A 26884-nucleotide genomic window follows, 5' to 3' on the forward strand; every position below is an offset into this window, starting at 1 on the left:
CGAGAATTTCTACGCAATCCTATGTGGTTCACGCCGTGAACAATGGCTCGCTGTGCTCGCTCGCCAATGAACACAATCTTCTAGCACAAAGACATAGTATATTATCATCAAAGTCGTAGTATTTTATCATCAAAGACATAGTATTGTACTTATGTAGAAGAATTCTATCAATGTTCTTATTGGCTCTTAAAAAAGTATATAAGCTATTTAGATTGTACATGGTGAAAAAATCAAAACATTAGCTAAATGAGAAACATATTAGCAAAATAAATTATCAAATATTGCAGTTATTCACCTAAATTCAACTAAATGTGTATAATAAATTAGTTAATGCAGGAAATTCTGAAAGTTTTAGAATGCATGGCTATTAGCATTAGCATGTGTAATAGTTCCAATTAATAGTTTCCGCATGCACAAGCGAATTTCTACAGAATCAAAATATAAATATATTTTTGAGTCAATTTGTTTTTCGTTTATTGTTTAACAACTACTCTGAAAATCCGTTGTCGGAAAGAGTGAAAGTTGGCAGGTATGATATAATTTTAATGGAGCCGATCACTTCGAAAACTGCACCAGAATTTATTTATGATTCTACTTACTTGTAATGTAGCAACTTATGTGGGACAAAATTTCTACAGAATCAAAATATAAATATATTTTTGAGTCAATTTGTTTTTCGTTTATTGTTTAACAACTACTCTGAAAATCCGTTGTCGGAAAGAGTGAAAGTTGGCAGGTATGATATAATTTAATGGAGCCGATCACTTCGAAAACTGCACCAGAATTTATTTATGATTCTACTTACTTGTAATGTAGCAACTTATGTGGGACAAAATTTTCGACCTAAATATAGCTACTAATTTGGGACGGAGGGAGTATTAACTTTCAACCCCACTCAGAGTATATAGAGCAATCGCTTTCTTATGAGGAGACCCATGTTCGAATTCCGTTGATAGCAGGCCAATCGATATCCTACTCCGAATTTGCTGACAAAAAATCTTCTGAATGATAAGGAATAATAAGATAGAGATCGCTTGACTTCGGGTTAATTGTAAGTGGATTTCGTGGTATTTTTTAACATAAAAGTGGAAAAAAATTATTCTCCGTTCGAAATTATTGATGATTCTACCTACTTGTAAAGTAGCAGCTAATGTGGAACAAAATTTTCGACCCGAATCTAGCTACTAATTTGGGACGGAGGGAGTATTAACTTTCAGCCCCATTCAGAGTATATAGAGCAATCGCTTTCTTATGAGTAGATCCATGTTCGAATTCCGTTGATAGCAGGCCAATCGATATCCTACTCCGAATTTGCTGACAAAAAACCTTCTGAATGATAAGGAATAATAAGATAGAGATCGCTTGACGTCGGGTTAACTGTAAGTGGATTTCTTACTATTTTGTAACATAAAAGTGGAAAAAAATTATTCTCCAGTTTTTTAAATAAAAACGCGCATAGTTATGTCCATTATCCAAATTACGCATTCCGTGCTTTGTCGAAAATTAAATGTTAACTTAATCAATGGGAAAGTATAAAGCATTTGTTTAAATAAATTTTGCTAATATTAGAAACACAAAATATAGATATAGGAAACATATGTGTACAAAACAGAAAACATGTCAGTTTGTTTCACTTGGTGGAAAACACTTTTCCAATGGTAGCAAAATTTGGGTTTAAATATTTTGTTCTTTAGTTTTGTAAATTTAAAGGAAAAAAAAATGATTTTGTGAACCATTGATATTAAATAATTTAAACATTTATGTAAATTGCCGCTTCTATTTTATGTTCAAGGGGGGGGGGGGTAGTTTCAAAAATGATCTCAAAATTAAACAAAACTTAGTGTCTTATACTTTATTAAAATATTTTGCTGTAAACGAGCAGTTGGCAACTAATAGCTATAATGGCTTTCAATTAAAAAAGTTTAAATGTCTTACCATTTCACCTTTTGTAGTCTTTCTTCTTCAATCTTTAAATAAGTGTTTAAAGAGTTTACAACTTTCTCTTCGGTTTGCAGTAATTTTTCTAATTCTGCTATTGCAGTGAAAAACTCGGACAGTCCTACATGAAAGCAACAGGAGAGGATGATTATGATAAGTTGGGGAAAATGACACTTCATGGCGTATTATCTGAAAAGAAAATATAAGAAATGAAGGATTTTACTTGAAATAATACAATTAATTTTGAAAATATTCAGTACGACTGCAATATTTAGTTGAAAATGCTTTTTTAATTATTGTGGTATTGAAAAAGAAAATCAGCTTTTAACTTCGTACACTCATTTTTATGAGGCAAATTTTTTTTTTATGTGTAGAGTCAGTATGAATGTGTTTCCATTGTTTTGATCATCCATTGTTTTGATTTGTATTGTTTAATCTTTTTCCCCCTGTAGTTCAGGTAGCCAAAAATCAAATCAAAAGGCAAATATTTATTTCGCCAGTATGGTAAATACTGGCAAAATAAATATTTACCTTTTGATTTGAAATCTTTGCACATAGCTTTTCAAAGAGGTAGAAAATAGAAGAAAATATACATTTTGCTTAAACAAACAAGAGAAATATCTTTTTGTTGCTGGGTATTAACCCTTTCGCGCCAACTGTCACAAATACGTGCCAGCATAAAGCCGTATCAATCAGGGTAAAAAGATAAAACTGGTAATCAAAGTAATTCTTTAGCAGTTCATTTGTGGGAGGAGTTATAATTGTTTGATTTATTTAATTCACCGTTACTTTGTTCAGAATAAAACTATTTAGTTATACTTTGATCTAACATTGATTATATATATGATTAAACTAACAATAATTAAAGTAAAGGCAAAGTAAGTCTGTCAAATTAGAAACGACTGCATTTAAGTTACCGTTTTTTATTTAATTACATCCTGATTCAGAGTTTGTACGAATGCTTTTCTGAATCACCCGTTCCCAAGGGGTTAAGGGGTTAACATTTATCAGAACTATGTTCTCTTCGCGAGATTGTTAACTGTACACGAATTTCTCCATTCAGTTTAAAGCTTAATAATAAAAGTTCTTACATTAATTAATACATAGTTATAACCAATTTGATAAATTATCACGTTGAATGCCATGGGAGGTGACCGGCGAAGCCAAGATCATAATTCGACACATAATTCGAGTATGTAACACATAAATCGAGTAATTTTTTATTTTTCTTATTTTATTATCGTTGCTAAAATGAATGCAATATAGAACACACAAAAATAGTTTTATTTATATACACAGAGATGCCAACTTGCTCCATACAGCGAATAAATATTTTCAAGTGGTAGTTTATTAATTGTGATTCTTGGTTTAAAAAATTTAATTTAGTAGATTTTTATCCACCACTATTTCTAAACAATTCGTAGATTTATATAATTCACCACTCTTTTTAAATAATATTTACTCAGATATGACCAGACCCTCCAACTTATGAGGATTTTGAAAATATTTCTTTCTAGTGGTAGCGAACCAAAGTAGAAATTTTAAAAGCAAATGGATCTCTCATAAAACTTTTATCAGAACTTAAGAATCTAGCCATATGGCCTGCACTTTTATAAGTAATAGTTGACAAGTTACACTAAAATTAATTTTTTTTAAATAGTAAGACATTAATTTTGCTACCGTCAGAAAAGAAGATTTCCGAAACTACGGAAATTCCGTAGCAGTTGGAGGGTATGTATGACTATAATTCTACAGCAGCTTCACAGCCACCACTCGAATCTCTTATTTGCCAGTGCCATTAGTCTCAATTATTTTAACAGACTAGATGAAGGAGTGAGATGCCCGACGACAAATCCTATCAAGTCAAGTTAAATAATGTTGTGCGAAAATCTAAAAAGAAACTAGCAAATTCTGTCAAATTTTCAAATTTATTATGTTGTTATTTACCGTTTGGCCAGACGGGCAAGCCATGTAAAATTGGCGTGGCATTCAACGGTTAAAAAATAAAAAATTCTTTTGTGGGACAATGGCAGGGAAGAATTGGAGCAAAATACAACGGACATTTATTTTGCACCAATGCTGGGTTGTCATGTGCGATTATAAATGCAAAGAGTGGTGCTTAATGAAATCAAAAACATTTTAAAAATGGTTAAATTGGCAACTTTTTAAAGCTTTTTTTTCCATTTTACAATTGAAAAGAATTTTTTTAGCATGAATAATTGGAAATTTAAGTCATAGTGGCAGATACGATTAATTAATTTAAGGTATAATAAATGAATAAAAATAAATTGAGTTTCTACCACTTTTTCTCTTTTTAGTCACCAGTAACATCCCTGCTCATGCAAAAAGTGCTTAAGGGAAAATGGTGGTAGCAGGTTTGTATATAAATTAAATGGATATATTATTCTGCTAGTTAGTAAATTTTTTAATAAACGCAATAACTGCTTGATTTGAAAAAAAAAGATATAAGAATTTAACACTAGGTTTACGGACGTTTCTTATATACCTATCTCTACGAAGACGCGTCACTTTGACGTATGATCGAATACATATAACAGCACTTACAGAGATACCAACTTGCTCTGGACAGCAAATATATATTTTAAAGTGGTAATTTATCAATTGGGATTTTTGGTTCACTAAATTCAATTTAGAAGATTTTTATCTACCAAAATTTCTAAATAATTCGTATGATTATATAATTCAAAACTTTATTTTTGCAAAATTTACTCAGTAGTTATTTATTTACCATTTTTTTTAAAAAATTATTTTGCCGTGTCCGGAGCAGTTAGCATCTCTGCACTTAGAAAGCATATCAGTATATATTTATGAAATATTCTAGTATTTTATTTTTCAATACTCGAACTAAGCAATTGAAACCTTCGAAATCTGACACTGTGAGATCAATTGACATTCTGCGTTTGTTCTTTCTTTTACTGTTTATCGTTTGTTTCATTTGAGATAACGATATCGGATAACGGATCGAAGTATTGTCGGTACATTCCTATTTATTATTGATGTGATGTTTGCATATTTACTCAAAATTTTGTCTAAATTACGAAAGCGTCAAATTGACGCATATCCGTAGAGTTAGGTATACCACATAGAGAATTTTAACATTTCAACGCTTTTGAAGAAAATAGACTTCAATATATATTTGCCACGATCAATGGATAAAAGTCATTACAAGAGACAAAATAAAAATGCAAACGGGCTTTGTAACTTTCCTTATAAAATTCGAAATGCGTCAAAATGACACGTCCTGTAATCCCAGTGTTAAGAATGTAGCTAAATATGTAAGAAGTGAAAAAAACTCAATTCATCTTTAATTTATTTAATTCATATAATTATTCAATCATAATTTATGACTGAGTAATTATATGAACTCATAACTACCACGATAACATACGTTGTAAATCATTTATATTTAAAATTAAAAAATTCATTATCACTTTCAATAAAAAACTAAAAATACTTGAATAAAAAAAGGCGGTCAATTTTCAGAGTTTTTTAAATAGGTTTTTGTTAATTATTAATCACCACCCCTTCGTTTTTAGTCGTCTGTGGAATCCCTGTGCACACCACAAGCTACATAATTTTAAATAACTAATATAGTTTGGTTGATACGAGCTTTATTCTTTCCGATTGTATGTGCTAAGTATAAAATGTTTGAGCTACCTGGGATTTAACAATTTGAAAAAGAGATCTTCTAAAATGGGATTTAAAGAGTTAAATCTTCAGAAAAATCACGTAAAAACGTGTTACTCTGATTTTTTTTTTCTTTCTAGAATCTTAGTGATGACAACTGCTCCGGAAGCGGCAATATATTTTAGAAAAATAGGAGCGAGAACTACCAACTAAAACTTGCAGATTTTCGGTTGAAGTTGCCTACTTTTTACCTACAGGCCGGCCAACTACTACGCTTTTTGTTAAATATTTTATAGAGCAGTTGATATTTAAAAGCCAAAGCTTTCAGAATTTTGCTAATATTTTAAACGTGTCACCACGATGTAGCTGAAACAAAGTTGCTTAGCATATGTACTTTTAAATTATTTATGATAAGTGGTGTGGAAAATACGTTCAATTGAATAAAACATATCATACTAAAACGCAAACTTAAGTACTACTAGAATAAATTTTTATAAAAGACGTTGAAAGTTGGTAGTCCTATACAATGTTCAACATGACTTAACTGAAACAAAATGGCGCATTACATAAACCTATAAATTATTTAGAAGTAGCGTTGACTGGATAAGGCAGATAAGGACGCTCCGCTATATCAGAACAAGTAGGCAGGTATGTATAGACAATTCATGTCTGCCAATTTTAGCAAAAATTTTTTTGCATTCATGCCAGATTCTTGTTTTTACAAATTTGACTTAATATATTTTTAACTACCACTACATTTAAAAGTTTAAAGATATGTAAGGAGTACCAGCTATCTGATTTAAAGTGTTGGGCAGCTTTGCTGCCCAGGTGCCGAATACAATCAAAACACTAGGACTTAAAGTGTTTTCACTCATGGCTACCACAAAATGCATACGTGCCAACTTTTAATCTTTTCGAGGATGATTTTCCCCAGTGGTAGTAAAAGGAAACATTCGTTGTATTTTGAGGCAACATCTGCGGATTAACACATCAAAATTCCTTATTATTATACATACTTAATTTTTTAAAAAATAGTGGTGATCAAAAAGATCATAAATTTAGTTTGTAAATGCAAGGAATATATAGAGAGCATACATTTTACTACCACTTTAAATATGGAAATAAAATTTTACGCCAAATGCGTAAAAGTTGGCAGGCATGATAATGCTAAATAATTCACGATGTATCAGATTTTTATTATTTTGGCGGTACACGTAACGTTGCCAAGTAACCTTGGCTTCAGTTTGTTGGCCCAGCTAGCATAACTAAAGAAGAAGTTTTACAGTGTTTCAAGGGACGGCGAAAGATAAATTAATTATTTGTGTCTACCACTAGGAAAAAGCTTTTTTGAAGTTAGTAACTGTTGGCAGGCATAAAATGTAATGTTTCAATCAGCTGGGATACGTGATCTTTTCTGATGAGAAACGTGTTTAGATACCTTTTATTAAGTAAAAAAGTTTCATAAACTCTTCAGACCTTAATGGAATACGTGTTCTATTTAAATAAGAAATCCGTTTCAATACGTCTAATAAAAATTCAATTAATTTTCATGATTATTTTCCGAATCGTCACAACCTATGTTAAACAACCAGCTGCAATACGTGATTCTTTTTAATGAGAATATGTTTTAGTATCTGAAATAAAAATATTCAATTAACTTTTCGTGATTTTTTTCCTAATACACGCGAAGCAGCCTCTCCGTCATCCAACTGGGTTACATAATCTTTTATAACCTTCATCGGGAAGGGTGCGAGTCATAAATGTAATCAGAATCAGAATCAAGATAGAAAAAATAAAAAGTGGTAGTTAAAATTTAGGTACGACTATTTTTATTTACTTTTGCTTTAATTCTAACGTATCGAAAAATGTTAGTTCAATGTGTAATATAATTTTATTTAAACTAAATAGTAGTGATTTCAATGAATTAAACTATTATTACCCCATCCACAAATGAACTGCTAAATAAATAGTTTTATTTTATTTATTTTTTTTAAACCTGATTATCGTCGCCCTGAACATGCATATATGAAAACTCATCAGCGTCCAGCAAGTAAATTAAAAAGAAAGAGAGAGAAAGAAGCGACTATACGAATGTTTGAAAACTTAATATTCTTAGAACAGATGTCCCTTCTCTAGCGGAAATGATATTTTTAAAAAGAGGTGAGTTTTCTGTTCTTCTTTCTATTTTTTGCTACCACTTCTTTAGTTTCGGCGGCCGATGGTCACCCTACATATATGACTCGCTCGAATAGAAGAGATTAACACGTTCACGCCGGGGTGACCCACCGGTGGGTCACGCTAGATTTTCTCATCTTGGCAGAGCACTGGAGTAAAAACTGGTAACGATAAATTTCATTTTTTTTAGTTTTTTTCCGGAAATAATAAAAATCCATAACTACCAATTGTTTTTAAGGATGCAATTTTTATATTGAATTGCATCTTCGCCGTGATAAATTTCGTTACAGTGAATTGTTATTGTTGAGAATAGATTAGCTCCTCCCTAATATTATCTGATATTGAAATAGTTCTTCTACCAGTAATTTCTCTTTTCCCGTACCAGTATTCTCACTTTTCCAGGCATGAACGTGTTAATGAGAAAGATATAGATCTTCACTTGAAAAAAGATACACCAAGAAAGTAATCTTGCAACATTTCTCAAGAAAAAAAGAAAAGAAAACATTTCCAAAAATCACATTTCAATCGGTTTCTTGCACAGTGTTGCAAGTTAATACCCGGTTTCCATAAAAATAATTAAATCTTATTTATTTATTTGGTTCAACATTTCCCAGGCAAGCTAATTTGCTCCGGACAGTAGATAAATATTTTTGAGTGGCCGTCTTTTATTCTATGATTCTTGGTTTAGTAAATTCGATTTATGCTCGACTCGATCTTTACCAGGGCTGACAGCCTATGTATACCAAGACGGATAAAAGCAAAAACTGGTACGAAAGGCATTTCATTCTAGCATATTTTTTCGATAAACAGTAAATTTCTGTAATTACTGAGATCATTTTTATAATTATATCATGTATATAAAACAGCTTCTTTTCTGAGAGAAAGTAGATAAAGTTTACACCTCTCAAGAACAAGTTAAAACTGAAATGGTTATATTACCAGCCTTACCGTTTTGTCTCCACCCATGACCTTTACTTCTGAATAGTTCAAAAGCTTATGTGATAACTACCTTCTTACAGTTTTAAGCCTTGTTGAGCCTTTTTTTTTTTAAATTGACAAATTTAACCGGAAATCTGCAAATTTTAGTTTGTTGTTCACTACCGTTTTATTAAAATATTTCATCGAATCCGGAGCAGTTATCATCTCCGATATCCATTCATACGTTAAACATAAACTGCAATGAAAGATAAATGAACCTCATCTGGTGTTAAAACTGTTAATTATTTGATTAAGCTTGAATTAATTTATTTATTCAATAAAGCGGACGCAAATATCCTGTCACGTTTTTTCAATTCTCTGCTTATTAAAGCCTCTTGGCAAGAAAACTTGCCTGTTTTTTTATCAGAAAACATAAGAATTGATTACATAAGTATTTCATTCTTAATTTTATCTTGGCAATGCAAGACATGTTTATCCACCATGATATCTAAGAAATATAAATTTTAATAAAGTTATTTATTATGCTCAATGCCCTTTTGTTCCCTGGACTCCCTTGATTCTTGAAACATTTTAGTAGTGATAGTAAATTAAGGTTCATGCTAAAATATATTTCTTATTTTAACATACCGCTTAATAGTTAAGCTGGAATTATCACGCAGATATACTTTTTTCGGAAAACAATTTTACCACTCCTTAAAATTTACAAGGCTCGTGAGAACCCTGTGCTTGGGACAGCGGATTTCGAGTGGTATTTTCGAGTGGTAGTCTTTTAATTTGAAATGTTAGTCATAGAGTGGTAATTACAATTGAGTAATTAAAGGGGAACTTCGCAGACTACTTATGAAAAACAGTGTGGAGGCTTTCTGTTGTAGATGATGACTAGTCGCCATTCACCAGATTACACTAGTCCTCTAGTCGATCTATAAGCCGCCAATCACCCAATTACCTCCTTATACCCAACGCCAAAAATCTTAGTCGTCCTAGGGCAAATTAGTTAGATGAGGAAGTCAGATGCCCGCTTCGCTGGCAGGCATTTCGCAAAGTAACATATCAAGTTAAGCACAATTCGCGACAAAATCTCTTAAAGTGGCGTATCACATAAAGCCTTCGAATTATTTAGAAGTGGAGAGTAAAAACCCTATAAATCGAAATTTTTAAACAAAAAATAAATACTTTAAACGACCCAAGTAGATATCTCTTCCTGTTAACTACCACTTTAAAATTGAAAAAGTATTTGGCTTGAACTGATGTTTGTTACGAAGTTTCGAAAATTCTCCAATTATGTCTGTAAATAAGTACCTATGTATATTTTGAAATCATGCCTGTATATAATAACCATCTTTAAATTGATTGTAGTACAAAATGTTTTAATTTATCAAGCAAAGCGCTTGACTTTTAGAAATAGCTACCATACTGTTGCTAAAATCAAAATGTCTTTAAATCAATGTATATAATATTATTTCGTGATGTATGGGATAGGGGCCGCTGCGCGGCCCAGGTGCCCAGTTTTTGCGAAATAAAGAAAGAAAGAAAGAAAGAAGAAAGAAGGAAAGTTTCGAAAATCTAAATTTCAGATTTTTTGAAAAAACCATAAATTGTGACACCGCAGGATTCAACAAAATTTTTACTTTTGAAAACTTAAGAGAAGACATAAACCTCAGGCCGATGGCAGCTTACTTTTGTAGTGACGTAATTTTATCTAAAATTCAAAATATTTAAATTCCTTTTACTCCAATTGCATTACCAGAAAGAACCACCCTAAAGATCACAATTCAAGACGAATGTGAAAAAGGCCGCTAATGGCTCCAGGCGCCCAGATAAATATTGATGATGATGATGATGAAGTTTCGAAAATAAAGGGCCGCAAGGCCTCAGACGCCCAGTTCCATTACAACAAGCAAACGAAAAAGTTTTGAAAGTGTAGATATTAATCTTTCAAGACATTGAACTTCAATCTGAGCAAAGTCAGCCCGATTTCATGATTAACCAATGCGATTATTTTCTCAGAAGTCGTGATCAGGAAGAACGGGTCAAAAAGATAAGTTTCAGCGACCATTTCAGGATTTGTTTTCCATCACGAGAGTTTCATCGTTTTTCAAAACTTGGATATTTACGTTAAATGCTTTGGTGGGTGTATAACGTAAACTGTGTTTATTATTTATGTTTCCCAATTTTTAAATAGCAACAATATGAATATCATTTCTCAATAGAGTTTTTCCAGGGATTATATCACTGTTTTTTCAGTCATTAGACAATAGCAACAAACTTTGTACTACTATTATTTTCAACTTGTAAAACACCTGGTACTTATTATTTCGAGATACAACAGTGTGATGCGCTCATTTCTTCTGAACATAGTGCTCAAAAGTGTTGTGAAAGTGTAACAGTGTGTGTGATGTAGTGACAAAACCAGTTCTTTGGCAGTTTTTACAATTGCATTACATTTTAGTTACAGACCATATAGTGTAAGCTGCACTACAACTATTTTGAAACAACCTGCATCGGGTACAAGCAAAAATTTATTATTTTATTAAATTGCAAAAATGATTAATTTTACTTTTTCGAAGGGAGATATGAGACGTCGTGCAATATACATACTGGGTCAATTAGAAATAAAATACTATACTTTCCAACTTAACGAAGAAAATCGCTCAGGGTTGTAATAAAAAGCATTCCAATCGATATATCATCAGATGAAGTTCACCAAAACCTAATAAATTACACTATACACCTAGAAATGTAAGTCAAATGCAAAAATATATAGAGCAAGGAAGAATCCATTCTTCCGCTACACAATGTCACCCAGGACAAAACTGAAAGCAACAAGGATATTTTTTATTTAACAAGATTGGACCTCGGTGTCTCAGTATCTAGCTACAGAGGGCGCCGTGGTTTTACAAAGTGCCACAGATGCCCACAATTCAGCCATGTTCAAGCATCCTGTCGGCACACTTCAAAATGTCTTAAAGCTAAAAGCATCTGACCCATCTATGCCAAGAAACAAAAGATACACCAAGAACCTGCGTAAATTGTGGTGGACCACATCCAACCAATCTTAAGCGGTGTCCCAGATATCCAGCTACCAGAATCACCAGCAGCAATAAAACCAACAACATAAACAACAAAAATGCTCCTGGCAGCACAATACATATGCAGATATCTTAAAATCGACAAACAAACAAAACAGCAATAATAGTCTACAACTGGATTCAGCTAAGCAAGATCTCTCCTCACAGATTTAAATCTCTTTGTGGACTTTATACAAGACAACGAAGGCTTCAATGTGTTCAAAAAAAATTCAAAAGGAGGACTACTCAAATCAACAACCAACAGAAGAGGATGTTTAAAACACCACAAAAACTAATACTCAATATATATTTCTGGAATGCTAACGGGGTACTTGAAAAACAACACGAATTAAAAAAAAATTTCTTCTTAGAACAGAATCCAGATATTTTAAAAATTGCAAAATCTCACTTAAATTCTACCCAAAGTCTTAAAATAGCCAACTACACAATATACAGATGTGATAGACGGTATAGAGGAGGCGGCGTCGCACTACTATCTAAAGACAGCTTAACTACTACAGAATACAGCTCCAAAGATCACAGAGGTTGTGACCAAATATCCATCCTGCTAAATCATAAAAATCAGAATATCAAAGTTGCAGGCATTTATAATTCACAGAAAAACAGACTGACAGAAGAAGACATAAAACTCCTATTCCCAGCCAACTTGCCATCTATAGTAGCCGATGATTTCAATGTTAAGCATGCAACACGGCGTTTAACAACTCCAACTGCACCAGAATACAACTTAAAAACCTCATCTTAAAGCATCAACTCATAGTCACTGCTCCAACTTTCCAACCAACATACCAAGCCTGCTAAACCATAGATCTGACACACTCGACTTTGCCATAACAAATTTGCAAGTCTCCTTGGTCGTCTGCTCACTAACCCATTTGTCGTCTGATCATTTACCGCTGCAGAAACATACTCATTAATCAACAATAAAAACCTTCCAACTTTAGAAGACGAAACTACAATAGATAACCATATCCAGAAATTACAATCTGAAGTGATAGAAGCCTACAAAAATTCCTTAATAGAAGCTAAACATACTGCACATCATTACCGGCTACCTCCAGAGATTAAAAATACTATCAGATTAAGAAATTATTATAGAAAGTGACATCGGAGAACCTCCGATCAAGTTTACCTTAATGGACTAAAACAACTTTATAAACAGATAAAAAAACAAAGCAAAAATACAAAAAACAACTCTGGCAAAACAAAGTCGCCTCTTTCTGTACCACCGACAATACTATTTGGAAAATAGCCGAAGATAAATAGACCAATAAATGGATCATCTGGCACAGCACGCGTAATAGAAGATGAAGCTGAAACTTTTGCACACTCACTCCAAAACCAATTTTCATCAAGTTCAAACTCAGATCAAAACCATCATAATTTAATCACAGAAGAAGTAAACAGTTTCCATCAAGAACATGCTATCCCAGAAACAATAGAGCTTACAAATAATGAAGAAATCTGAAACATCATCCGAAATTTAAAAAATAGCAAAGCACCAGGTGAAGATGGTATAAAAATAAAATGATAAAACTGCTACCTCCCTACTATATACAGAAAATCATACATATCATCAATAGCCTTGCTCTGAATTATTATCCTCAAATATGGAAAAACCCATCAGTCGTTTTATTTCTAAAGAAAAAGAAAAATCCAATCTGCCCTGAGAGTTACAGACCAAACAGCCACTTAAACATACTGGGGAAAACATGTGAAAAGGTCATATACAATAGAATCAAGCCACTACTTACAGCCCTCCCCGACGAGCAGTTCGGATTCCGCCAAAAACTGGACACCAGAAAACAACTACTTTGCAAAATAGACTATACATGCAGAGCTCTAATCAACAAAGAAACAATAGCATTTTTAATAATAGACATCTCAAAAGCATTCGATAAAGTCTGTCATACTGGCACAATATTTAAATTAATGCAGCTTAACTTTCCGCGTGATCTCATCAAATTACTTTCCTACTATCTTTCAAACAGAACCTTCCAAGTATCCATTCATAACTTCAAATCATCAAAAAGAAATGTCACAGCTGGAATAGCTCAGGGCAGCATTCTTTGACCGATTCTATATATTTTATACACTTATGATTTTCCAATTAATAGAACAAATTACAATAATATTACAGCTTTTTATGCAGACGACACAGGAATCATCCTCAAATCAAGAAATCCAAATACAGCATTACAGTAACTACAGGATCAAATACATGAAATAGAAGACTGGTGCGCTAAATGGAAGACAGCCGTAAATGCTGACAAATCTCAAATCCTAATCATAGAAAAAAGAGGAATAAAAATACTACCGCAATGCAAACTAAAACTGCTCAATATCCAAATACCAATAGTTAAAAAAGCAAACTACCTTGGCCTTATAATAAACAGCAAGCTCTTCTTCTTCTTCTTCTTGCTTGAGCTTGTCAGATATGTGGCACCTCTGCACATGTTGCATTTTGTACCATGCTCCAAGCCCAATTTTTCCTAGTTCCATTGTCTTGGGTCGCCTACTTTATTTATATAGTCTGACAGTCCCTTAATGGAATTAAGGTGAAGCTCTTTAGGATATGGATTGCCTAAGGTAGTGAGGCGCGTAAGGGCGAGGGCATCACATTCGTATAGGATGTGATGTGCTGATTCTACCGCTTCACGGCATTTCCGACATATTGGTTCTTGTTCGAAAAGTCCCAATCTATGTAGATGTTTCCTGAAATGATAATGCCCAGTGATGAAGCCTACAATCGTTTGAATCTTCAATCTTGGGAGCCTAAGAATTTCAGAAGCAATTTTTGCAGAAGGGCTGCTGATCATGCTTTTAGCATGTTTTTGTCCAGGAGAATTGCGCCAAACTTTGTTCATCTCCTGTTTTTCCCATTTTAGGACGGCCTTTTTTGTAGTCTTCATATTGATTCCACAGAAGGGTTCCGTTCCTATTGGATTGAAAGAGGATCCCTGTTTTGCGAGTTCATCAGCTCTTTCATTACCATCAATTCCCATATGCCCTGGTACCCAAATAAGAATGATTTTATTCCTTTTTGCCAGTTCTATTAGGAGATTCTTGCATTCCTCACTTGCAAGCTCACTTGGAATGACCATATCAAATATATAATCGACAAAGCAAATGCAGCAAGAACAATAATACAGCCACTCACCTATAACCAGAATGTCTCATTAAAACTAAGAAAACTACTTTATACATCAATGATCAGACCAATTCTCACATAAGCCTCGCCTGCCAGGACTACCATTCCGGAAAATCTCATGAAAAAAATCAATCAATGTCAGAACAATATACTTGGAAAAATCACCCGTGCCAGATGGTTCATCAGAAATACAAATATCCACAAAGGCCTCAAGATCCCGGCCTTATCACAGTATATTTATAAATTAAATGCAGATTTCTATGACAAGGCCCTAAAATGCAGTGCAGTGAACTTCAGCCAGATATTCAATTTTGAAAATTACAAAAAAGACATAAAATTAAGACCAATAGCTGCTCATTTTACATACGACCCCTCATATCACAATCATAAAAATAAATATCTAATCACAGATCCACTCATAGCATCAGATTCAGCAACAATACTGACAACTTGATCAAGCGTTTCCCCAAGTTGACCATCAATCTACTTTCAAAGTCACACATAGTTTCGATCAAGCTAGTTCCTTACAATTTCCATTATTATTATTTACTAAAGCAAGGTGCTTGAATCCCGCTAACGACCACCACATAGACTGCTAACCTTAAAGTTCTACCACAAATATAAGAAATATGATGGATGGGATAGGGGTGTATCTGATAGTGTGGTCCGTGTATTTCAGAGTGCTATTAAATAAGTAATAAATAAATATAATTTCTACCACTTTTTACATTTTAGTGGCCCGGACGTCACTGCATATCTTTTTTTAAGAAACAAGAATTCAGCCTCCACACGGTCTTTTATAAGTAGTCCGCGCAGACTATTTAAAGAGTGAACTAGTTGTGCGCATGAACCCAAAACCTTTTATAAAAGTAATTGAGAGAAATTTATTATATATATTTAAGAATTGAATCTGTAGTGGTTGACAAGAGAATAAGGCATACCAATAATATTCATAAATAAAACAAATTTTTAGTCTTATATTTGCTACCACTATCTTATTTTAATTAGATTTCGTATTAAATGACTCGTTCGGAAAGTGGATATCCTTCATAGTGGTCTGATCGGACTACCCATAAAAAACCGTGTGGAGGCTTTCAGTTATAGGAGGCGTTGCTTCAGCGTGATAAATGGTACCTAAAAATTAATAATATTTGTTTGTTATGGAAAAGAATAGTATCGATTATTTTTTTCGTTACAAATTAACACAATTTATTGCATCGTAAACGTATTATCTCCTTCTTCCCACCTCTAGGAACTCTTAGTAGGCACACAAATTAAATTTTAAAAAATTCTGGATAGAAATATATTATTAAATTGCATAAAAACTGTATCTTGTAAAGTGAAACCGATTGCGAAGTTGGAATCAGCGACAAAAAAATATCCGAAATTCCGGTCTAAAATCTAATGCATTAGAAAATTTTAAAAAATGCAAATCTTTATAGCGTGAATAAATGCACCTTTTGCTTATCTGAAGATGATACGCGTCTTTTCGCGAACAGAACTTTCAGACAGACCTAATTATCTATATTTGTGTTTAAAATTGAACCACATTTCAATTGCTGAGAAGCCTGTTAAAGCGCGATGCGAAAACAGAGGAAATTTTCAGACTTAAAAGGAGACTAATTATTAACCGATCTTCTGAACTCAAAATAAGTCCTTTTTATTATCAATTACTATCACAACTTAACCGGTTAACGCCCAGCGTCATATATATAGGACAGTTCCTTTTTTCAAAGACATTCATTGTGGTGGGAAACTTTTTTCAGAATTTTCATTTATCTGGGTGAATTAAAAGATTCTCAGATACCACAATGTTTTAGTTATTTCTGACTAGATCTAGAATTAAAAGGAGCAAGTACTTTTTGAATGCTCTAACAGCAAAAAAAGAAAAAAAAACAATTAATTTCTATAATATATTATACCACCTTTTCCATAAAGCCACTTCTTGTATCATTTCAATATTAAAGTCGGGACAAAACGGGTTAAAACAAAATTTTAAAAATATAAACTTCTTCTAACCATTTCAATAAAATAGATTGAATTCAAAAATATATCCCTTTCTTATTTTCAGTACCCACTAGCAAAAGGTATTGCTAGCAGATACCTTCAATATATGTAGAGCTTCATTATTTCGAATAACTCTCATACAATATTAATGAATATATCAAATATATTTTATTTTTTGAAACGGTAGTTTCTAAAATTTGAACGGCCTCTTTTTCTATCTCAACATTTGAAACGTAAGAGGAAGCAGTATTTCTTTATTTATTTAAAATTACGTTTCATAAAATGATTTAATAATTCATATATCTTAAAATTTTTGAAACGTTTTCACAAAATAACAATAAATTATAAATAATTATTTAAAGCTACTTTTTGCATCGAATAATCTTTGGGTAAATCAATTTTATAACTGTGTATAAAATAATTCGATGAGCTAGAAAATTCATCGATGTATTGCGAAACACGCAAAAATTAAAATTAAGGGAACTAAACTTTTGATCGCTCTCCTGACCAGAGCCGGATTTAAGCTTGGCGGGACCCTAAGCTACTAAAAATGATGGGGCCCTTATAAGTTCAATTCTATTTCTATACACCTAAAGTAAACTGTCATTATTTTTTATTGTAGAGCATTAACATTATATTATTAAAAAATTTGATAATATTACTTGATTGTTAAATATATTGATTGTGATGAGATTATAATGTAGAACCTTTCTTTTATTGCACATATTTTTTGAACGAGTAAAAAAAAAAGTTACATCAGAAACACATTTTAAGATCATCATAAATACATTTTAAGCACTCAGTAAAAATTTGGCATGCTGGATGAGCCATTATATATTTATCATAGTTTTTTTTTTAAATTCTGAATATATGTTTTATACAATTTTAAATGATTTTTAAGAATTTTTTCAGTTGTTTTTTCTTTACGTTACATTTTGCACCTCACTCGAAGGCGCATGCTCTATCTTTTGAGCTCATCTTCACTGAGTAATAACTCTGCGGGACGTACCAATTTTCAAATTTTATTGATTGGCACCAGTTTTTTTGATTTGCCTAAATTTATTCATCTTCAAAATGTAAATGGCAATTAAATCGTAATTTTTTGTAAAAAAAAAAAATTGGAAATAAACCGGTCTTCTTCTTAATCTGCAATGATTAATAGGAAGCAACCAAGAGGGTTGGTGAACAAAGTGAACAAGAAGTGGAGCCTTCTAGTTTCTCAAAGAATTGTTAAATTATTAGTTTTTTAACGTGCATGCTTTTAAAAAAAATAAGAAAAACATTTTTAAGTATTCAGAAATAAAAATTAAAAACTGTCACCCACGAGAACCCACGATCTCTCAGTTTTGCGTTAGATTTCATAATCGTCAGCCACAAATATACATTTTTATTTAGGGTTCGGTGGAGGGAAGTCTAAATAATAATTGGGAACCGCTGCCTTAGAGCATGGTATAAAAATCACTATTTTGGTCAATTTTTCTTTCCCAGTTTTGCATTTTTATTAAATGTGTGGTAATAAGAGCTATAATTTTTCAAACCGGAATTTTCAATAAACTGTTGCATTGCGAACGGAAAAATTACCAAATGAATAGTTATTTAAATTCATATTCAAAAGCATTAGTTAATTGTTTTTTTAATTGACAATTTCAGTCTTTTTTTTAGATATTTTAAAGTGCTATTTAAAATTGCAGCATATCACATGAAAGCTTTAAATATATCATTTATACAATTTTAAAGTAAAGTCTGATCCTTAGGAAGAGATATAAAATAGTCTCATGATACGACAAAAATACCTTTTAAACAAATCAAACAATTCTTTTCCCTTATCAAACTAAAAAAAAAAAAATTTTTTTTAAATTTTTTAATACTTGAATTATTTAAAAAATGATATGTTCCCTTCTAATGAAAACGAAGTTTTTTGTTATATCCATTCTTGTATTTATATTTTTTAAATTTATTTTTATTTTATTAAATTAAAGGCACACGTTTTAAATAAAAGCAAAGCTGTCAAAATTTCATAAATAGTTTTAATTTAGAATTTTAAGAAGTTGTTTCGACTTTGATTTATTAATTTAAAAATTTAGAAGCCTTATTAACTTTAAACACATAATTACAAAACAAATCAACGAGTTAAAAATAGAAACAAGCATGATCAATAAACAATAAAATCATAAGCTAACTAAATAAATGAAATTTGTCTATGGAATATAATATTACGAATTAAACATATTTCATATTTAAGGGAAACATGGAAAATTTGGTCATACAGGAAATTTAAACAATTCATTTTTTTTGTTCTTATTTAAACATTTGTTTAGCTGATGATCACTTGATTTCAATGCTCTGTTAGGCAAAATCACATGCTGTTTTTGTCTATTAGCAGTATGTAAAATTAAAATAAAATCACATCTGTTATCTCAATTTCATCCAGAATAGACACCATAAGAATTTTGGCATATAGGCCTGTCAAAGAGGGAATTGAAAAGTGGCCCACCGTTTAAATAAATAAAAAAAATCACAAAATATTTTTTAAAAAAACTAAATAAATAAATAAGAAATATATTTCTCTCCATATAGTTGAAATTACTGAATTAACCTTAATATTCATTTCAACAATGCTGCTTCAGATTTTTTACTTTTCATCAGTTAATAACTATTAGATTTAATGTTTCTTTACATAAAATTATCACATTTTTTTAGACACTTATTGCTCTGTTGGTTCTTTAAATACTCATCCTTCAGAACAAAATGGGTCAAATTACTCTTTAGTAAGAAGGTTTGACCCACTTCTTTAGCTCTTAAAAAATTTGGAAAACATATTTTTTAATTTGACGAAGTTTCTAATTTAAGTAAGAAATATTGATGTAAACAGGGGGGCAGAAAATATATGCTATTAGATAATTAATAATTTCAACTTTGAAGTTTATTATGTTAAAGAATTGTATAATTAAAAAACTGTGCTCACACAAACCTTCCATATTTTCAATAACCGCAACAAAAGTTGATTTAATAAAAACATTTGCTTACCTCCAAAGGCAAAAAATTTGTGTCTTCTTAACATCCTACGAAAATTTTGATTTAGAAATTCGCAGTTCAAGAATTCCTGTGCGATTAATTTGGAAAATAACAAAATAAAATGAATTACAATAATTAAGTAAATCAGTTGAAACATTTAGGATAATTAAAGGAAAAAAAAGCTCTTATAAAAAATTAGGAAAAATATCTAAATTTTGTAAAAAAAAAATAATAAAAAAAACTAGAATTGAATGAGGATCACTTTAACGGCAATGTGACAAGACCCTCTCCCCAGTTACAGCCCTAGAAATTTTTTGTTTCAAGCAATTTATAACCAGAAATCAGACAAAAGGGTGGTTCTTTGGATATTCGATATTTCCGAAGTAAGGACAAAAGGGCCCAAGGCAATTTAACCCCTTGGGGACGGGTGATTCAGAAAAGCATTCGTACAAACTCTGAATCAGGATGTAATTAAATAAAAAACGGTAACTTAAATGCAGTCGTTACTAATTTGACAGACTTACTTTGCCTTTACTTTAATTATTGTTAGTTTAATCATATATATAATCAATGTTAGATCAAAGTATAACTAAATAGTTTTATTCTGAACAAAGTAACGGTGAATTAAATAAATCAAACAATTATAACTCCTCCCACAAATGAACTGCTAAAGAATTACTTTGATTACCAGTTTTATCTTTTTACCCTGATTGATACGGCTTTATGCTGGCACGTATTTGTGACAGTCGGCGCGAAAGGGTTAAAGAAGCTAAAAACATTTTCCCACAGTGTAAAGTGAGGCGGCTATTTGGCAACTCTGTGCGTGGTAGTTACGAAGGCGGAGATATTTTCATCAGTCGAAAGAACGTTTCATTGATCTTTCGATTAGAAAAGTGAAGAGTAACAATTATTTTATATTTGTAAAAACTTAATTTAGGTTTTGAAAAAGTCTAACAATGTAAAAACATGCATTTTATATTTCAGAGGGCCCCTGCTCCCTATAAAACCTTTAAAAAAAGGAAGAAGAAAAGTTTGATCTGGGTGCCCTTGCCATCTCGGAGCCCCAAGCTACAGCTTATTTAGCTTATACGTAAATCCGGCCTTGCTCTTGACCATACTATGGGAATTGAACAGAATTCGAATTTGACGGAAAAGAAACTTAATAAAATCTGTACAGTTATATGGCTTATTATGTTTCTTAAAATATTGTCTGCTGCACTAATCAATTGGTGCAATTAATTAATGCAAATTTAAGTTTCGGTCCTTGAATCAATAAGATCGGTCCTGAAGCTTAATCCCGATCGTTAGTTTGTAAGTTATTCAGAGTTCTTATATTTTTGCTACAAAAACAAAATACAAACGAGATAAAGTTAAAACTAAACACCTTATGCAATAAATGCTAATCATGAGCCTGTTATAGTCAGCATTTATTACAAAATTTGAATTTTATTTAAATAGTATGCATATCCAAGTTTGCCACGGGTGACTAAAATTGCAAAAAGTGGTGTCGATTAAAATTTAGAATTTTAATGAAAGAGGCTGTCAAGTTCGTTTTTTAAACTTGATCAGTTTTCAAAATGTAGCTATTGATAAAAGAATCAAGGAACAAATTGCTTGTTCACTATAATAATTAATTCAATGTACTCACCACTAAAAATGATAGCGAATACATCGAGTAAATGCTAATTTTTATCAATATGACAATGTCACATTGTCGAAAAAGAATTTTTATGTATCAAAACAGTAGATAATAAAATATTTTTTAAAAAAGTTATATTTTTTGTTATTTACATCTCCCGTAAGATCTAATGATTAAAATTTTAAAAAAAACATCAGCCTTTCCCCAACATTTTCCATTTTTACGTTAAAAATAAATACCTTCCCAAGGAGTTGAGGGGAGAAATCAGATATTATACTTTTTTCTAAGCCTGGCAAAGATGTTTCATCTTCTGAGAACTAACGCCTCATTAGCCTTCTTCGAGTGATTTAAAAAAATTGTCTAAAAATAATCATTCAACACCGACCTGATGATTATCTACAAAGCATCCCCAAATAGCAATACGGCTTTTGTAAGAGCCTCTCTGCTATAAAACTAGCTATTAACCGGTTAACGCCCAGCGTCATATATTTAGGACAGTTCCTTTTTTCAAAGACATTCATAGTGGTGGGAAACTTTTTTCAGAATTTTCATTTATCTGGGTGAATTAAAAGATACTCAGATACCACAATTATTTAGTTATTTCTGACTAGATCTAGAATTAAAAGGAGCGAGGACTTTTTGATCTATCAAAGACTTTTTGAATGCCTTAACAGCAGAAAAAACAATTAATTTCGATAATATATTATACTACTTTTTCCATAAAACCACTTTTTGTATCATTTCAATTTATGAAGTCGGGACAAAACGGGTTAACATATTGGAATATATCAGCAAGACAAATACACATACGAAACTGCCCTTATGCTCATGCTCGACGTCGCTAAGGCGTTCGATGGAGTGTGGTATAAGAGGACTTATAAATATAATCAATTACATCTTATAGGCATTTCTAATCTTAAACTTGTATCTCACTAATCGATAATTTGGAACCAAAATCAATAATACTTTCTCTTCATACAGAATCATTAAAAAAGCGTGAGTCGAGGTAATATTCCTAGACACTTATTATACTTAGACTCTTTATTTACTGCTGATTTCCCCATCAATAATGAAAACCCCAACAACACTGCTCTGTGTGCCAATAACATCGCAGTTATCACGGAATCTATAAAAACGCAGCCTTGCAATTGATTTACTTCAGAAAAAAAATTAAAGACATCGCAGGTCTAAGCGGAAGACCAACCTATATCCTGATCAATACCAACTTATAGTTTTCAATAGAGGGGATAAAATACATAAAATTGTAACGCCCTCTTCAACAATAATATTAAAAAGAGCCAAATGTGCCTCCTGGGTTTTAAACTGTATATTTAATGTCAAATTGAAACTTAAAAAAGCTATTTACTTAATATTAACTTATGCTTTTCTTTTCACTTACCACTCTTCCTATCTAAAAAACTTTCTTCCACGCAGAATTCTGGGACGCCTCGTCGGTGCACCTTAACCCGTTTTGTCCCGAATTTATATATGGAAATTATACAAAAAGTGGTTTTATGGAAAAAGTGGTTTAATATATTATCGAAATTAATTGGTTTTTCCACTGTTATGGCATTCAAAAAGTCTTTGATAGATCAAAAAGTACTTGCTCCTCTTAATTCCAGATCTAGTCAGAAATAACTAAATCATTGTGGTATCTGAGAATCTTTTAATTCACCCAGATAAATGAAAATGCTGAAAAAAGTTTCCCACCACAATGAATGTCTTTGAAAAAAGGAACTGTCCTATATGTATGACGCTGGGCGTTAACCGGTTAATGCATTAGTTATAACAGCATCAGATCTGACTTGAAAATATATCAGACATTAACGCTTTTATGAACAAACTTAATGCTGCATCGAGCACAAAATATTTATTACCAAAAACTTCTGGGAAGTACAGCTATTTCCAGCACTCAAATTCAGATGAAATAACAGTGTTGTACAGAAAAACAATGACTTCACAATCTCAGATGAAACAATTAACCAACTTCAGGTCAGAACACTACTAGAGCCACAAGCAGACTATTACTTTATTCTGCGAGGTACACTCATATTAATTTTAGCTTGGCGACGAAATCCCGGAACTTCCGACACGTTTCAGGACGATTCAATTTCTCTTTATTTAAAAAAAACACACTTTAGAACGTTGTCTTTTGGTGAACAATTTTGATATACTGCGCTTTTGTTCCATGGAAAAAGGCGATATTCGGAAATGCCAACTGCTCCGGACCAACGCCTCCTATAACTTGAAGCCTCCACACGGTTTTTTGTACGTAGTCCGATCAGACCACTATGAAAGTAAACAAGTTTACGAACGAAGCATTAAATACAAAATCTAGTAAAAGTACGATAGTGGTAGCAAATATATGTTTAAAAATTTGTTTAATTTTTGAATATTATTGGTTTGTCTTATTTATTTGTCGTCCACTACAGATTCAATTCTCAAATATATATGATAAATTTCTCTCACGGACTTTTAAATTAGAACTGGGGTTCACTTTTTAAATAGTCTGCGCTGGCTACCTATAAATAACCATGTGGAGGCTTTCTGTTCTAGGAGGTAAAGTACGCGCCAAAATAATTAAACAAGAGGTAAATTACTACAAAGTAAATTTTGCAAATATTTGACCATTTTCTCTTGCTGGATGCTGGATATGGGTGAAATCTCGGCATTAAGCGCTTGTAACTAGAGATGGGTCGAAAGTAACGTAACAGTGACTGGAGCAGTCACTGTGACAGCCTGTTCCAACCAAAAAGTTGTCACAGTGACTGGAGCAGTCACTGTGACAAGTCACTGCTACTGTCACTGTGACAAAAATCACTGCTACTGTGACTGTGACAAAAATCACTGCTACTGTTACTGTGACAGATTTCACTGCTACTGTCACAGTGACAAATTTCACTGCTACTGTCACTGTGACAATTATCACTGCTACTCTAGCTGTTCCAAATGCCACAGGTATATTCACTGCTCCAAAAAACATACTGAAATACTAGTGAATATTGCCGGCCGATGCTCCAGCTCGTACCCTGCGAATGGAAGCATTTTCGTCGCTTCTAAATTCAAGCTGCTCCACTCTGAAAAATTTTGCTGTTATTTTTGATCAAATATCATAACGGAGTTCAGTCTCTATTTTAGTTTGAAGAAAAAAAGAAATTAAAAAAAGCCATGATTTCTATTTTTATTTTGATAATTTTTATAATTTAGTATTAGATAAATTGTTCGATAATAGAAAAATCTTAATAGTAATCTTAATACAATATTATATATTTGAACAAGATATAATTCGAATATATAATATTTTTGTATATATTCAACCGTAGCTTAGTTTATATTCATACTTGAAATCTAAAACAAATTATTATTTTTATTGATTTTTCTTCTTTAAAGGGAACTGAATTTTCGGTCATAAATATCAATTATGCAGCATATAAAAAAGTAGAAGAAGAAACAGATATTGTTTAAAGATTAGGATTTTTTACATCAAGTTTCCAGACATAGCAAACATTTTTATTTATATCTTAAGTCGTGAAAAAAAAGGAAAAATTTTATCTTCTTTTTTCCCCCTTAAATCGAAAAATTAGTACAAGTTACTAAATATCAACAATGTAACAATCAACAATAAGTAAAAATTTCAAGAAATATCTATAAATATTTAAAAGTACGTAATCAGAATTTAATATTTTGTAAGCAATCCTATACTCGGACGTAAAGTGTATAGTGGGTACAATGCCGCGCTAGTGTATGAAAGGTCTGAGGTTCGATGCCTCGGGAACGCAAGTGTCAATTTTTACATTTTTATTTATAGATTTATACCTATCAAAATTTTGCGGCTAATATTTTCTATTAAATTTATTCAAGCAACTAAATACTAAAGCAACTAAAATTTATTCAAGCAACTAAAAGTGATAATTCACTTTTGAACTATTTTATTTGATTTTCTTATCCTTTTTCCTAGGGTATTCGTCTATAATACTCTAGTAAAGTTCAATTATTACTCATAGATTCTTAATCACACATCTATGCATGCCTAGAAACTTATTGATAAATTGTAATTTACTGAAATAAATATAAATAACAATTGCATAAAGCAGTTGAATTTTTTATATCTATTAGAAAAATTAAAACATAGTGTTTATTTCTCCTTTCCGAACAGCAAAATTTTAAAAAAAATGCTTAGTGGCGCCATCTGTTGGCTCTTATAACAGATCCTGGTGTACGAAATTAATGCTACCAGCCAAGGATAAAATAAACGCAAAATTATGAAAATATCTAAATTCATAACAATAATCATAACAAAAAAATTAAATAAATTTTTGTTTTCATACCACGCATTCTTTTCTTTTATAAAGGAGAAAAAATCTTCATAAAAGTTTGAAAAGCTATGAAGAATTTCATTAATACGGTGATATTTTTTGTTTGACAACATTACTAAAAATTTACTTGCGATTAAGTTTTCATTTTACTGTACATTTAATGAAGAAATCAGTATTCTATAATATAAAATATTGAATTAATCTCATCATTCATCGTTTTTAAATGCCAATAACTCAACTACAAAAATTTTGAGATCAGATTTTCTCTGTAATATCATTATGAAAATATTAGTAACGAGAAGAATTATGAGTTTTAATTTAATATCTTATCTGAGATAAAAGCTTTGATTTTGTTATTTTAACATTTTACAAGAATTAAATAAGGTCCCATATTAGTTATTAAAAACCATACTACTAAATTGCGTACTGCGATATACATTATTAAAAATTATCTCTTTCCATAAGAATGACTCAGTATAAAGATTAATTATTTTAATTGACTACATTAAAAATTGATGATATAGATTAATTTTACTAAAAACTAATTCCATCGATTAATTTTACAATAAAAATATTATATCGATTAAATTAACTAAAAACTAATCATATCGATTATTAACTAAAACACTTAATCGATTAATTTATACCAAGTTTTTATAAATAAAAACGATTAATCGATATAAAATATCGATTAAATCTATATCGAAATAATAACAGTCACTGCTATTTGTCACTGTTACTTTTGGGTCCCAGTAGCAGAAGTAACAGTGACTGAAAAGTAGCAGTTTTGCCCATCTCTACTTGTAACTGATTCATCAATTCTGTTGAGACATAAAACTAAAAGGTCATATGTGATTCAAGTTCTAAGCTTAAAGTTCAGGTTAAAAGACCTTAATAAGGTGAGGCATGAGTTGCAGGCTGTAGAACATGAATTGGAACCTTTGTCATAAAAGTGGTGAACATTATA

The 26884-nt window shown here is 31.5% G+C and overlaps 2 protein-coding genes across 2 annotated transcripts in view; both read right to left on the reverse strand.

The window, feature by feature from the left end:
- Positions 1-26884, reverse strand: part of LOC107437101 (prolyl 4-hydroxylase subunit alpha-1) — a 51260-nt gene that overhangs the window by 23796 nt on the left and 580 nt on the right. Inside the window, exon 2 of the mRNA XM_071182125.2 lies at positions 1936-2127. Within this exon, the coding sequence (XP_071038226.2) occupies positions 1936-2117 (182 nt within the window). The 5' untranslated portion in view covers positions 2118-2127. The remainder of the gene's footprint in view (positions 1-1935; positions 2128-26884) is intronic.
- On the reverse strand, positions 14282-14893 carry LOC147810876 (uncharacterized). The gene has a single exon (XM_087162133.1). It carries the CDS (start codon positions 14891-14893, stop codon positions 14282-14284), a length of 612 nt encoding a protein of 203 aa, XP_087018259.1.

Source organism: Parasteatoda tepidariorum, chromosome 4, assembly GCF_982258835.1.
Source record: "Parasteatoda tepidariorum strain Cologne lab strain chromosome 4, Ptep-v5.0, whole genome shotgun sequence".
NCBI lineage: Eukaryota > Metazoa > Arthropoda > Arachnida > Araneae > Theridiidae > Parasteatoda > Parasteatoda tepidariorum.

Bases quoted from the DNA above. Each gene is read 5' to 3' on its own strand.
- LOC147810876 (XM_087162133.1), bottom strand. From the start codon at position 14,893: ATGGTCATTCCAAGTGAGCTTGCAAGTGAGGAATGCAAGAATCTCCTA.